This window comes from Camponotus vicinus, unplaced genomic scaffold, assembly GCF_025532165.1.
Source record: "Camponotus vicinus isolate PSW18456_S1 unplaced genomic scaffold, iyCamVici1.0 SCAF_2, whole genome shotgun sequence".
NCBI lineage: Eukaryota > Metazoa > Arthropoda > Insecta > Hymenoptera > Formicidae > Camponotus > Camponotus vicinus.
In genome coordinates, this window is record NW_028141956.1 from 9,364,551 (window position 1) to 9,378,207 (window position 13,657).

Below are 13,657 nucleotides of genomic sequence, written 5' to 3' on the forward strand. Positions count from 1 at the left end.
TCATGGATAAATAATTTCATATTGCACACGAAAAAATATCTATATCGGAAGAAATGAAGGAAAGAAAAGACGAAAATACGATTTCTACAGTTGTTTAAAATACAATGCGATAAATTCAAGAAATTAGAATAGATAATTTTCATTCAAATTGTGAATGACTTTGTGTAACATTATAATTTTGATTTGTAGATTTATAGAATTTTCATATGATGATATTTCTTGCAAAATGGACAATGAATAATTACACTGCATGTGTAGGTTTCGCATCGGAAATAGATAACAGGATTGTGTGATACTGTTATCAAAAATGAAGTAACGTAAACCGAGAATTGTTAACATTTCATAGTATAACATATGATAATAGATAATAAAAGATAATATATAATAGTAATAATAAGATAAAATTGAATTGTTCCTCAATATCACAATTCGAGAAATCGTTTTTATTTATCTCATTTAATGTAATTTTGTTTATAACATTTTCTCGACTAGATTACAATAATTCCATCACTTTTATTAATAGTATTTGTTAAGCTCTGTAAATATTTAATACTGTATTTTTTTAAGACTTTTTAAATAAGTAGAATATATTTAGGATATTTAGGATATATATCGAGAAGAATTCGTTTTTCGTCGTATACATATTTTTATTTGCATCTATAATATTCGTTTTTGAAATTCTATAATATTATCGTAACAAGATTTACATGTCAGCAATTTGGTCCAGTCGCTTTCATCACGCATGTACTTAAAATCGCACAAGAAATTAACTTTCTTAACAAAAATATTAACGAATGATAAGAATTTGTCACGAATTTAAAATCTCTAATACAATAGCGATTAATCTTTGTGCTCATAAACCACTGTACTTTTTGAAATACAATAACAATCACCGCACAACAACAGTAAAACGTAACAATATAAAAAGGCTTTTTTCAGAATGCAAACAATAACATTTTCCTATTATTAGAATCCGATTCGAATATCGAGTATTATACGTCATTTTTACTATATTCGAAACCTTTAAAACCCATGTATACAATTTGTGAATAAGTATATATAAAGTTTGATCGCAATCGCTATTATTTCTAATTATATAATTCAACTCTTTCTCCTTATATGTGTATATGTAATTGTAATTCCCTAACTTATTCGAAATTCAATTCCTACGTTGAAAGAAAAAGAATCTCGGAATTTGTATTTAGGGTTTTCAAATTCTGAGAGATAGGATATGTGTATGATATTATTTGTTCCAAAAATTTAATTACGCATTATTATGAAGAGAAGAAAAAATTAGTAAGCTCTAAAAAAATCACATGTCTTTTCTAATCTTTTACAAAATATCTGCATTGTCTGTCGAGCTATCTTTATACAAAATTCAATTGATAATTAAATGTTGGAAGAGATAAGATTGTAATTATCCAATTGCCATCGGAATATGCTATCGGATATTGCCAGAAATATTACAATATTTTTGAAATATTTCAATGCAGGAATGTTATAATATGTTCTGTGACTATCCCATGTCAATTGAATACATTTTCCTAAACGGCAGATTTTCTTGAAACATGTGTCGATTATGATTCATCTTCTATAAAATTACGAGAACTTCTACAAATCTCTAAATTCTCATTTCTAATTTTTCCAAATAATAAATATGCAAATCTAGATAATCTTAACACTTTTCTACAAAATTCGAAGTCTATAAAGATCTATTTCATTTCGAATAAATCTTGTTTTTTCGCAGAATTCGTCATGAGAGAGAGAGAGAGGAAGAAAGATGGGAGAATGTATTTGCAATGAGTCCTTGTCTCGGCATAATATAAATACAAGTTCATCGTGATTCATCAGTCTTACTTATATCCAAGGAACGATCGAACTTATTTTTCGATTTTCGTCCGAGCAATCTGCGAAAAGAGGAAGTCCATCTCGAACGAGTGAACCCGTCTCTTCCAGCCGCGCCCTGATCATCGACCTCATTGCTGTCTAGTGACTCGCTGATGTTTCTGCTCTTGCCGCTGCTAATGCTACTGCCAACATTGTCAAAGCATCGCGATCTGCGATCTCCCATTTCCGAAGAGAACCTGAATTGGTAATGTAAACTAGAAAATGAGAATGCGCGAACAAATACTCTTATAATAACATCTTTCATAAAGTTAAACAAACCCTGAATCCGAGGAAAAGGCTCTAACTGTATGCGGGACACTAGAAGTGGCCGAGGAGAGGGACGGTTCGGCTATCGGAGTGTTCGAATAAGCCTCGTCATCATAAGCGCTATTGCTGCTGCTGGTGCTACTACTGCAGCTGCGGCTGTTGGTGCTACCATTGCTGCTACTATCGACGCTGGAATCGTCGATGTAACAGATTTCGCGATCGGCCACAGATGACTCGATTCGTGGAACTCGGGACGATGACGACTGGATTGCGTTGGGTCGTAACCAACTACGAAGATCTTGTAAGGGCGCTTGAAGGCACTGCAAGAGATTTCCACTGAAATAGTAAAATTATTTATTAAATTAAATTAAATTAAAATTAAATTCAAATATTATACGTTTCACGTAATCTTTGAATCAAATGCCGACATAGCGCTGCTTTTCTAATGAATTTATTTACTTGTCGCGATAATTATTGACGTTGGCGAAGGTGCGTCTGGCATATATGCAAATGGAGCATCGGCGACGATTTCGGCAGGATGTTGCGTGAAATGTTGCGGCACTCAAGTGGCGCGTAGCGTGCTTCAATGCGATTGTCTCCCTTGTCAGCGCCGCAACGCCTTCTTCTCGACGGCGTCGTTCGGCTCCTAATTCATGCTGCTCCACCCTGAGTCTCTGCCGCAACATTTCATTCTGGAAGAAACAAACAGAGAATCGATATGATATATATTTGAATAGGACGAGATTCCCTATTTTACTGCAATTTATGCACAAATTGGATTTATTGTATTCAAATATAAGCTAATGATTATTTTTTAATATAAATTTTCGAGAAGATTGACGTACTTGTTCCATCTTACAATTAGCATAAGCTTAAAGATTTTTTTTTTTTTATCAAATTCTGGCTCTTGATTTTAAATTATTCTCGAAGAGCATTCTATACTATTGCATCATCAAGGAAACAATTCAAAGAGACTAGAACTTCTCTAGAGAAGTCCAGGTCTCTTTCTTATGATTTTTTTAACGATAGTGTCAGACCTCACTGTGGATATTGAACTTTCAAACTTTTGTAATTATTTGATTAGAATTATGAAACATCCTCCCTATATCTGGATTCTAGCTTCTTTTGATTTTCATTTGTTCGGTCGCTGAAGAAACATTTTTGAGGAAGACAATTTTTAGATGCTACAGTGATATGGAATGCTGTTCAATAATGGTCTCAAGAGTCGGATTTTTATCGAAAGAGAAATTTAACTCATATCATGATGAGACAAGTATGTCAATCTTCTCGATTGAAAAGTACTCATTAACTTATATTTTAACACACAGTGTCCAATATGTGTGTATGTTTAAATAATAAATAAAAGTAACGAAACAGAGAATCTTACTTTTTGATCTATCCTAGTATTATATGTTTCAAAAATACGTGAACATATGACATAAAATTTTCCCAAAGATAAAAAAATTCCAAAAATAGAATCTAATAATAATAAAATATGAAGATAAAGAAAATTAAGAATTTCGAATCTTGAAGACAAACCAATCCTTCTGGATAAAACGATGTGCAATATATGTATTCGAGTCAAACACATACGAAAAAATTTGTACCTCTCTCTCCAAAGTATCCCTTTCGGCGCGAATAATAGTGGCCTGTCGGATAACATCTTGGCGCGCTCTGTCGAGATCCCGCCTTGTGATCTCGTTCTGCTCGAGCTGCATCTGCAAACGACGAAAGGCTGACTCTCGCTGCTGCTCTAGTCGATTTTGCGCTGCCACATAGTTATCCTTCTCGGTTTTCGCGCGTTCGATCTCCTCTTCCAATCGGAGACTTCTCTCCAATTGTAGAAAAAGTTCATCTTCCTTGCCACGAAGTTCCGTCTCGCAACCCTCCAGCCGTCTTTCCAGATTCCTACGAGTCTCTTCCAGTCTATCTCGTTCAGCCTTTGGAAACAAGATCGTCGAATTTCAGTTACATGATTTTTTTGACCCCGAAAAAAAATTTTAGAGTGTCCGAGAAAAAAAACCATATATAACTAAGTATAAATATATATAATTATAAATCGAATACATGTAATTTTTCTTTTTCTTATATAATCTCTGTGAATATAAAAAAAATATTAAGAAAAATAATTGAAAAATAATTTTGTATCATTTTTTTAGAAAAAATGAAATTTAAATAATTGAGAAAAAATTGCCCACATATATAATCATATATAAATTATATAAATAATTTATATTTATGAATGAAGTAACTTTGAGCAATTTGATTTTATTCTATTTGTTGTTTTAATAACATCCGCTCATTGATTTTGCATGTACTAATAGCGGTATATACACAATATTTTATTTTAACTTACACTTATCAATGACTGGCATGTATGAATTTGTCAATGAACTGATTGCTTACTGCGAGAAAATAAATATTGCGAATATATAAAATGTGGAAACACATATCATTTTAAAGAAGTGTTGAGTCTATTTTTGCTTTGTAAAAATCTGTTCTGCACTATTTTTATCGATTCTATTCAATGATTTCATATTGTCAGTATTAAATGCGCTTTGACAATCACTGGTGAATCTAGCTCAATTTTGCGCGGTCATTCGATGACACAAGATGACGCATACTCGATACTCCCTTTCCCCACCGGTTCTGGTTTTGTCTAATGGCGGTCTCACATTGTAGGTCAACTAGGTGAGCAAGCGAGGTTGATGAACGCTAACTATGGAATACTGAGAAGTAGTAGGCTCTTTTAATAAGCTTTTTTACAATAATGAAGAACGAGAAGCCGCAAATTCCAAAGAAAATACATAACTGATTATATTAGAGAAATAATTGAATAACATGTGCATGTAAATTAATTAGAGAAATAACTGAATGTGTACGAGAACTCTACTAATTCTAATTTTGTTATTAATTTCATTAATTTGATTTTAATTTTCACATAGGATATATATTTATATTTATGTTTATTTTATGTTTATTTTATTTGTTTATTATATAATTTATATATATTATATAATATTTATATTTTGTATGTGTGTGGAAAAAATTTGCTATCATAGCATATTTTATGCTACTGTAGCAAAATCAATTACTATATAAACAGCAAAAAGATTTGTTCGGTTGGAAGCCAGTATTCAAAGTTCCGTTCTTATATTCCATATCATCTTAGTAGTATGACCTTAGGTCGCATGTTTTAAGATTTCATTCAACCATGAATGAAATGGCTGTATAACATTTTCAGACCTTACTTAAGATGATTTTAAATAACAGACTACAAATACAGAATTAAGAATACTAATTTCATTAAATAAGAGAAAAGATTCTATTCTGTCGAATTTTGCTATAATATTGAACAATTAGTTACAATAGCAAAACTTACCACTGTTAGAAAAAATTTTAAATATATTTGTGTATATTTTCATATATTTTAATAGGGGCTATGTTTTTGCTGCAACAGTAAAGTTATTTTTTTGCGTTTATATATTTATGTATGTAGGTACATGAATACATATGCAAATCTTTTATTAGTTCGTGCATGTATTATTTGATGCGTTATAGGTAACAGTTAACTTAATCCTGTACAACTTCTATTGTTATAAAATGAAGGAGAAGGAAAACAGGCTAACGCGGAGAAAAATAATCGGAGTATCAATATCATAGCTCATATTTCAATTTCTTTTATATCACACCTTAGTTGCTCCCGGCGAGAAATATTATTTGAGACGGCAAAGAGAATATTCATAGCGTGGAATATATATGATACGACATAATATTAATAGATAATATAATAAATTATTGCGCATATGCACACATAAGTATATTTAATTATTAGATATTAAATTTGTCAAGATATTATCAGCTGAAAATCAAGACGAATCTGTAAAATTCAAGGATGGTTCGTTCGAGAAGGATGAGAAAGAGCGTCCTCAAATTCATATCCGTCACATTCCCAATCTCAAACACGAGAAATCCAAACGACAAGTAGGTGATGAAGCGGAAAATATACGAGAAAATCGGAGGCCGAATCAGGGGGAATATGTATACTATATGAAAAGTAGGATGATGAGAATATCCTGTCGCGAACCTCTCTCTCTCTCACACACACACACACACACACACACACACACACACACACACACACACACACACACACACTCTTTCTCTCTTTTTTTCTGGTTACGGTTTACAAACTTCTCGGAATGCACCTTGCATGTCGATGATCTAAAGCATGATATGGTAGTCGATGTAATTTGTGTTCCCACATTTCAAAACGCAATAACTTGCAAGAATTGAAAGAAAGAAGTTACTTGAGAAAAAGTAAATTTATAAACGAACTACTTGAGAAAAATGGTATAATATCAAATGTAAATATATATAATTAGTTATATAAAAATCTGATAATATGTATTTTTATATGGTCATATATTATTTAGAACTGATATTATATCTAATATCAGATATGGTAATATTGATAAGAATGCTATTGAACTATATATGATCAATAAGATGTTCCGCCTGATTATATAAAATTAGTCAAATATGTCTATATATCATTATATTTGATACACGTCAAATATTGGTTTTGATTATGTATAGCTAATATATTTTCTATATATAACTAATATATGTTAAAATCTAGAAAAATGTAGAAAAAATTATCTTTAAAATAAAAAAATTATAAAAATTATATACATAGTAGAAGAATAATATAATTATAATCGCAATAACGATGATTAAAAATCGCAAAATTATGGACTAATTATTATTAGTAAGATTTTTTAATTAAAATTTAGCGAATTTCTAAAGCCAAAAGTTCGCAAGATCAAGAATATTGTGTGAATATATATTATGTATGTTGAAATTTAAGATTTCAGAAAAGAAATGCGTATTTACTAGAAATTTCAGAGATAATAGATAGAGAATTATATATATCACGGGATGAAAGATAAATATCATCGATTAAAGATAGTGAATGAGATAGTGAATTTTACTTGGCCTCTATAATACGTAATTATCTGCGTGACTAATATTATTAAAGAAAAATAATATTCCATGAAAAAATTTCGCCAATAAACCTTCCACTTTTCCCAATTAAAATTCCTGACGATCGGTCAGAAATTTCAGAGTACATTCTTCACACACATACACACAGAAATAATTATCCAATTCAAATTATACGTCAAGATATAAATCGTATAGTTAATAAAATAAAGATCAGTATAGCGAAACAAATTTCTTGCGGAAAAAACGGATTTCTTTTAACGATCGCTTCTCTTGTCTTCGCAGTTGTTCTTCCGGTTTTGCGAAACGGTTCGAGGGTAACGTTATAAGAAAAGAGATTCGATTTCACTCACTAACAATCAGCTAGCGAGATAACATCATCGAGAATAATGAGATCGCAGAACAACTAGACGCACTTTGATAACTATCGTCGCGACACAAATCACACGTTAGGTTCATTCTTGTATAGAATACAATTTATTGCGTTCTGCAGATTAATTAACGAGAAACAGCATGGCTTCTTGTTCGGTTTCGTCAGTTAATTCTACAATTTTGTATCTTTTTTATTTATGAACAAGAGAATGGAAAACATAATTCGTAGATTATATCCTGTCTCAGGATTTTTTATTTTTATCAAGAGACGCAAAAATTTGGCAAAAATCAAATATTTTGTATGACATTTTATTTCGCTTCTATTAGATTAATCACAAATGTCTCTTCCGTTTTTGACATTGATTAAATGACTCCACCGGTCGGAATTTTACGCGTTCTTTCTTCTAATAAGAAGATAATTAATAATAATAAAGAAATTTATAAAAAATGAAAAAACTTATAGTGATAAATTAAAAGAGTATTTCTAATTTTTTCCAATCAAATCTTGTAATAATAAATACCACGATTATAATGGGATCTACTGTTTATTAACGAGAAACAGCAATATTATCAATATTCGAAATACGAAGAAAAGTTTCATAGTATTCGAATAAAAAAGAGAATAAAAATTACAAATAGAAAAAATTCTATATATTTTATATATTTGTGAGATATTAAAAATAAAGTTTGAAATGTGTATTAGTCTTACAAAAGTGACAACAGAGAATAATGTGAAAACTTCGAGCCGAACGAAATTATTTCGACAATAGTGACAAAATGTACCGTGGGAATAGATACAATGGGTGCCGCTCTAACAATAGGTAAGCTATCGCCATAGTATGGGAAAGTATGGTATAATTTTCTCCCATTGTATGTACACGTTATAAAATAATATAATATACATAAAAGTACGAGGTAAAATGAATGCTTTAAAAATAAAAAACGCGTTTGATATTGATATAATTAAAAAGAAAACATTAAAGATCAGGGCTCAAACTAATATATGTTATTAATAAATATTGTAACAAATATTTAGTCAAACGAAAACGACATCCATACCTTGATCTCATGATAGCGTTCTTCCAGATAGTAAGTGATATTCTTTGCTTCTTTATACTTCTCGGCGAGATCCACATACTTGTCATAATGCCGCTTGAACAGGACATATCTACGGAAAAAGCGAAATCGAAATGGTACAATAGATATATTTTCTATCTTTTACAATCATTTATCTAATTCTTTTATAGAATATAATTCTATTACATATTAGTTATTTATTTTTTATTTATTATAGATTTTTTTATCTATTATAGATTAGTCTTCTAAAGTAGAATTCTCTTGCACCATCTCTCACATTTGACTCATGATCATATTAGAGTAAGAAATGAATGAGAGACAAAGAGCGTACATTTTTGTTCACGTATATTTCCTGATAGAATAAGATGGGAAATTGCAAGAAAATGATAGAAAAAAGAAAATAAACTAAATTATATAAGAATAGAGGAAATTGTAGATGTTTAGGGCATAAAATCACTTATGATAAAATCGTATGGAATTTTTTTTTCCTATCGAATCGAATAACATACGCGAATACACGTGTTTCATCGTCGTTCATTGTAGCATCAGAAAGTCTACGATAGATTTGCAGTCTGTTCCCAGCCATTGTTTCAACGAGAGAAACGGAACCGGACATGCACACTCGTTTAGCTCACTTTGAGTCTTGGAGTTTTGGGGTTTCGCGTTCGAGACCGATTTCACCGCATCAATCACGGTGAATCAGACTTCCTCCTCTCATTCGTTTGCTAACTGGTCGCCGCGAACACAACTTTCGCTTTCATGAGACCGGCTGATTCGTTCTTAATGCTGATTCGTACTTTTCACAGGCTGGCAATCGGCGAGCGAGTGGTCAGCCGAGCCTCTGCACGATGATATCTTTAACATGAGAAAGCCACCTGATCCGGAAATACGAAGCTCGTATCACACGAGATGCACGTGATTGTAATCAATACAGGTCGACAAAAACACAATTTAAAAAAAACACAAGAAGAAAACTAATCATTTCCTGTAGTTCTTGATGTTGAATATGATCTGAATTGCCAAACTCCATCATGTCATATTTTGAGAAATTTGCGGTCAAAATGTCAAAAGAGGACTATATTAATATATTATTTTAAAATATTATAGTTATAATATGCGATGTGTTGGAGAAGTTTTATTGCAATCAAAATTAAATATATTGTGTTAAAACTTTTCTGTGAAAAGGTTTTTTTTTATATTAATTATGATTGATAAGAGATATTCATAGTTAAATATATAAAGTCTGTATTGAAAAAATTATGAATTAGATGAAGGATCCACTAAATACTTTTCAATTATATTTATTCAAACTTATTTGGTCATAATTTATATACATGTATATATAAATATCTTTCTTTGCAAAAATCCAAATATTATTAAATTTTAATATCTATTATTTCCATTATTTTAAATTTATCAATGTTAATATTAGATTTACGCGTATTCAACTATCTAATAGACTACAGAAAACGATTAATCTTTTTCTTGTGTTCGAAAAAGGTTACTTTTTCTTGGACTGTGTAATCGATTACATAATCATAGACATGATATAATCGAAAGTTATGTTCTTATGTTTTTTTTTTTTTTTTAATTCCGTTAATCTTCACGCGTATGAAATAAAAAAATGCTGAACTCGCCAAAAATCTTGAAATTTTCAAAGATTCTTTTATTCAATGCGCACACCGTTATTAGTAATATTATTTATATTGTAGTAGATTAATAAATTAATAATCAACAAGATAAAATGTAGGATAAGAGCTAAGTTTTCTGCAATAGAGAAAATTTTTCAAAATAGAGAATTTACATTATTATTTAAGAAATTCAATATAAATGATTTTATTCCCAGAAAAAAATTTATAGAAAAGTATATCCGATAATTTTGGAATACATTCTGTGTAATGTATATATTAAATATTTTTGATACAAATTTTCTTTCAAAAAATAATAGATATAATAAAAAATAATAGATATAATAAAAAATAATAGATTGAAATAATACTAGGTCTACTTTACTGAGCAACCGCGACTCGCGGAAGCCGCTCCCGATCGCTTAGAAAAGAAATTATACTTGTTTCGGTCTCTTGATTGCGTAGGTGTGAGTAGATGGTAATGATCTCCTTATAGTATCACAAGGCCAATTTTGCATGAAGCCTTGAATAATCGGCAATAATATTTTAACTTCGCATTTAATTTAACACAAGTGTTTCATGCAGTGTTTCAAAAATAAGAAAGGGTCAGTGATAAGCAATTATAATTATGACATATATTTATGTATCAATCTCTGATATTCAATCGACAAAATTGACTTCAATCATTTTTGTAAATAAAAAACCAATAATAATTAATAATTACCATTTGGTGCAATATTCGTTAAAATATCTGAGATTTTGTTTTCACATATTAAATAAATACGTATGAAATAACGATATCGATAAATTAATAATAAAGAACAAATTGTTCATTAAAATTTTATCGCTACTGAAAATCTGACATTAACATATATCTAAAAGATTCATATGATTCACTCTAGAAATTTTATAATGTTTGAAATGTGAATCCATAAAAATATATACCTATACAGATGTCTTATTTCTTTTATGTTACTTTTTAACGACAGAGCATAAGTTGATCTTTTCTTTGGTGACATTTGCAGCTAAAGGATAAAATAAATAAAATAATTATATTAACTTGCACTGACCTATACAAGTCATTCTCGGTAACAATGTCGCGAATGGAGTCCTCCGGGTCAACGGGCAACCCTACTACTCTAGATGGCGACGGGAGGATACATCGCGAGGGTCCCGCGACGTTGACACCAGCCCCATCGTAGATATTCGAGTCCCGGAGAGCGCTAGCCGCGATCAGATCGTCCTCGGATGTGGCGGTGGGTAAATCGATGTTCGGACTGGGAGACCTGGAGATCGCGCCCAACAGATCCTCGCTTCTCGAGTGACGCATCTCCCTGGTGCCATATCTGTCAATTCTGCGACGGTCCATCATACGTTCTTTCCTATCAAAAGGTGTGGCCCTAAGGAAGTTATCGCTACACTCGACGACCCGGATACTCCCATCCGGACGATCCCATCGATTGACCAATTAGTTTTAGTTTCCGGTTTCTGGTTAGCGACAGCTAAGGTTCTTGCTGGTTGCGATATAATGTCGTCAAGATATTTGCAGGGTTTTAATCCGTTAGATTGTGCACTTTGATATTACATTGATTTGTTTCAGAATTAAATTTGGTGTCGAACATCCTCGTCATTTTACACTCGTAGCCTATTTCCATGTCGGTTCTTTGACGAATACCTCTAAGCTAAACTTTGTTAATAATTTCACGATGACAATATCCTTGCAGCACTAAAGAAATCGGAAATTCTTACACGGATCTCGAGCAATACCATCGAAATCTCTCGCGCACCATTTCTCTTCACTTTCTTACACCAATCTTGATATTCTACTTTTCTGTTCTCTCTTTTCCATATATGAAGTCTCCTCGACAGATATATTTCTTCACGCTAAATTAACTTTCATTATATTCACTCCGGAAAGCTCTTTTAGGATACACACAAAATTACAACCGAGGAGACTATTAGCACAAATTGCTATGTAAAAGTGAACTATATTTCGTTTTGCATCAATTCAATTAAAAAAAATATAAATATACATTAAGATATATATATATACATATATATGCGCCACTCGGAATTTATATGCATATATTAGATATCACAATCGTTTGTGCAATTTAGCGAGGCAGATAGTAACGAGTTTCGCAATTTTCTGTTTCCTTGCTCGCAAAACGCATACGAGCGCATATTGCTTGTCAGTCGTAATTGCGCCAGAGTAAAATTGTGTAAACTAACAAAATCGCTGCTTTTCCTATCTGCTTCGCTCTCCTACCTCCTCCTTGGAAGTAACGGACCTCCACCGCGCCAGGATATTCTCCGTTACGTTCGTTGGCGCGTTAAAGTACCTTCCACTTCTTAAAGCGAGTGGACTTTAATACACTCTGACAATGTAAATTTTAGGATTTACGGCAATATTTTCGATGAATTAAAATTTTCACGGCACTTTTCAATTCCTATATATCCCTTAAATCGCTGTTGTCCGGTATTTTGTTTACGTTAAGCAAGAGCAGGGATTATTATTGATATTAAATAATAGAGTTTTCACACAAAGTAATCTTGTCTTGAAATAGTATGTAAAAAAGGATAATATACGTATATCCTTATTATGAATTAAAAAATTACCTCACATTAAAATTTAATGCAATTTTAATAACACACACAGTACGTAAACAACTTTGTCACTATTTAATGAATATTGTAAACAATAAACGTTATTTCCCTCGGGAGCAACATTAAATTGTCTCTAAACCACTTTGACAGTTATTAGCCTGAAATGTCAATCGCATGTGTCAATGTCCACTCGCGGCTAGCCCTTCTTCAAAGAATGCAATATCCTCCGAGATCCTCCGGGATCGATCGCGCGATCCTTGGTCCTTGACGTCGTCGTCAGACGGCCATTTTCACGGTTTGAGCCCCATGGTTTGCGATTCGAACTGAGCTCTGATCCTCGCGACCGAGATGACACGAATTCTACCTGCCTGCCTGCCTGCCTACCTACGGACCATGCGCGGCGAGCAATCTTGCTCCGTTTGTACATTCACCTTGCTCCGTTTGTACATACAGTGTTGGTCAAAAGTATTGCATCACTTCCAAAAACATACAGAAAACGCGCAAGTAAATGATTAAGTTTTCTTTGCTAAGTCATTTCGCTGTGCATAAAATATGAAAAGTGTATATTATATCTTATTTGGGGTTCTTAAAAATAATTCCAATTAAATACGATTATAATGATATTTATTTTGATAGTGTTTAAAATGCGTTATATTTCTAATGTTTTTTAATATCACGTTAATTATGAAACGGCTTTCATATGTCAACTATATACGTTATGTAAATGTATTATCTATTTCTTCCCTCTACAATCTCTCCTTTAATCTGTGGGAATATTTTCAAATATGTTGAAACCAAATATCACAGTAACAATT

At 31.7% G+C, this 13,657-nt stretch overlaps 1 protein-coding gene and 1 long non-coding RNA gene across 3 annotated transcripts in view; one reads left to right on the forward strand and one right to left on the reverse strand.

Moving 5' to 3' along the window:
- The window catches only part of LOC145967033 (uncharacterized), a 49,252-nt gene extending 42,542 nt beyond the window's left edge, over positions 1 to 6,710 (forward strand). The window contains exons 3-4 of the long non-coding RNA XR_014437273.1: positions 1,748 to 2,092; positions 2,157 to 6,710. This is a non-coding gene — a long non-coding RNA (uncharacterized LOC145967033). The remainder of the gene's footprint in view (positions 1 to 1,747; positions 2,093 to 2,156) is intronic.
- Positions 627 to 13,355, reverse strand: LOC145967030 (uncharacterized). Of its 2 annotated transcripts, none has more exons than XM_083091611.1 (6): positions 11,306 to 13,355; positions 8,590 to 8,698; positions 3,762 to 4,094; positions 2,614 to 2,846; positions 2,167 to 2,490; positions 627 to 2,084 (listed from the first exon to the last, which is right to left on the reverse strand). In XM_083091611.1, exons 1-6 carry the CDS (start codon positions 11,605 to 11,607, stop codon positions 1,835 to 1,837), a joined length of 1,551 nt encoding a protein of 516 aa, XP_082947737.1. In that variant the 5' UTR covers positions 11,608 to 13,355; the 3' UTR covers positions 627 to 1,834. The 2 variants fall into 2 exon arrangements, with proteins under 2 accessions (XP_082947737.1, XP_082947738.1); XM_083091612.1 differs by lacking the exon at positions 11,306 to 13,355 and adding an exon at positions 9,117 to 9,249.
- Between the last annotated feature and the right edge of the window lie 302 nt (positions 13,356 to 13,657).

What these genes read in the sequence shown, in the direction of transcription:
- LOC145967030 (XM_083091611.1), bottom strand. Translation starts at nt 11,607, where the DNA reads ATGATGGACCGTCGCAGAATTGACAGATATGGCACCAGGGAGATGCGT. An exon ending in ACCGAGAATGACTTGTATAG is followed by an intron (nt 8,699 to 11,305) that starts GTCAGTGCAAGT and finishes CTTTTTCCGTAG; the next exon opens with ATATGTCCTGTTCAAGCGGC. An exon ending in GTCAATAATTATCGCGACAA is followed by an intron (nt 2,491 to 2,613) that starts GTAAATAAATTC and finishes TTACTATTTCAG; the next exon opens with TGGAAATCTCTTGCAGTGCC.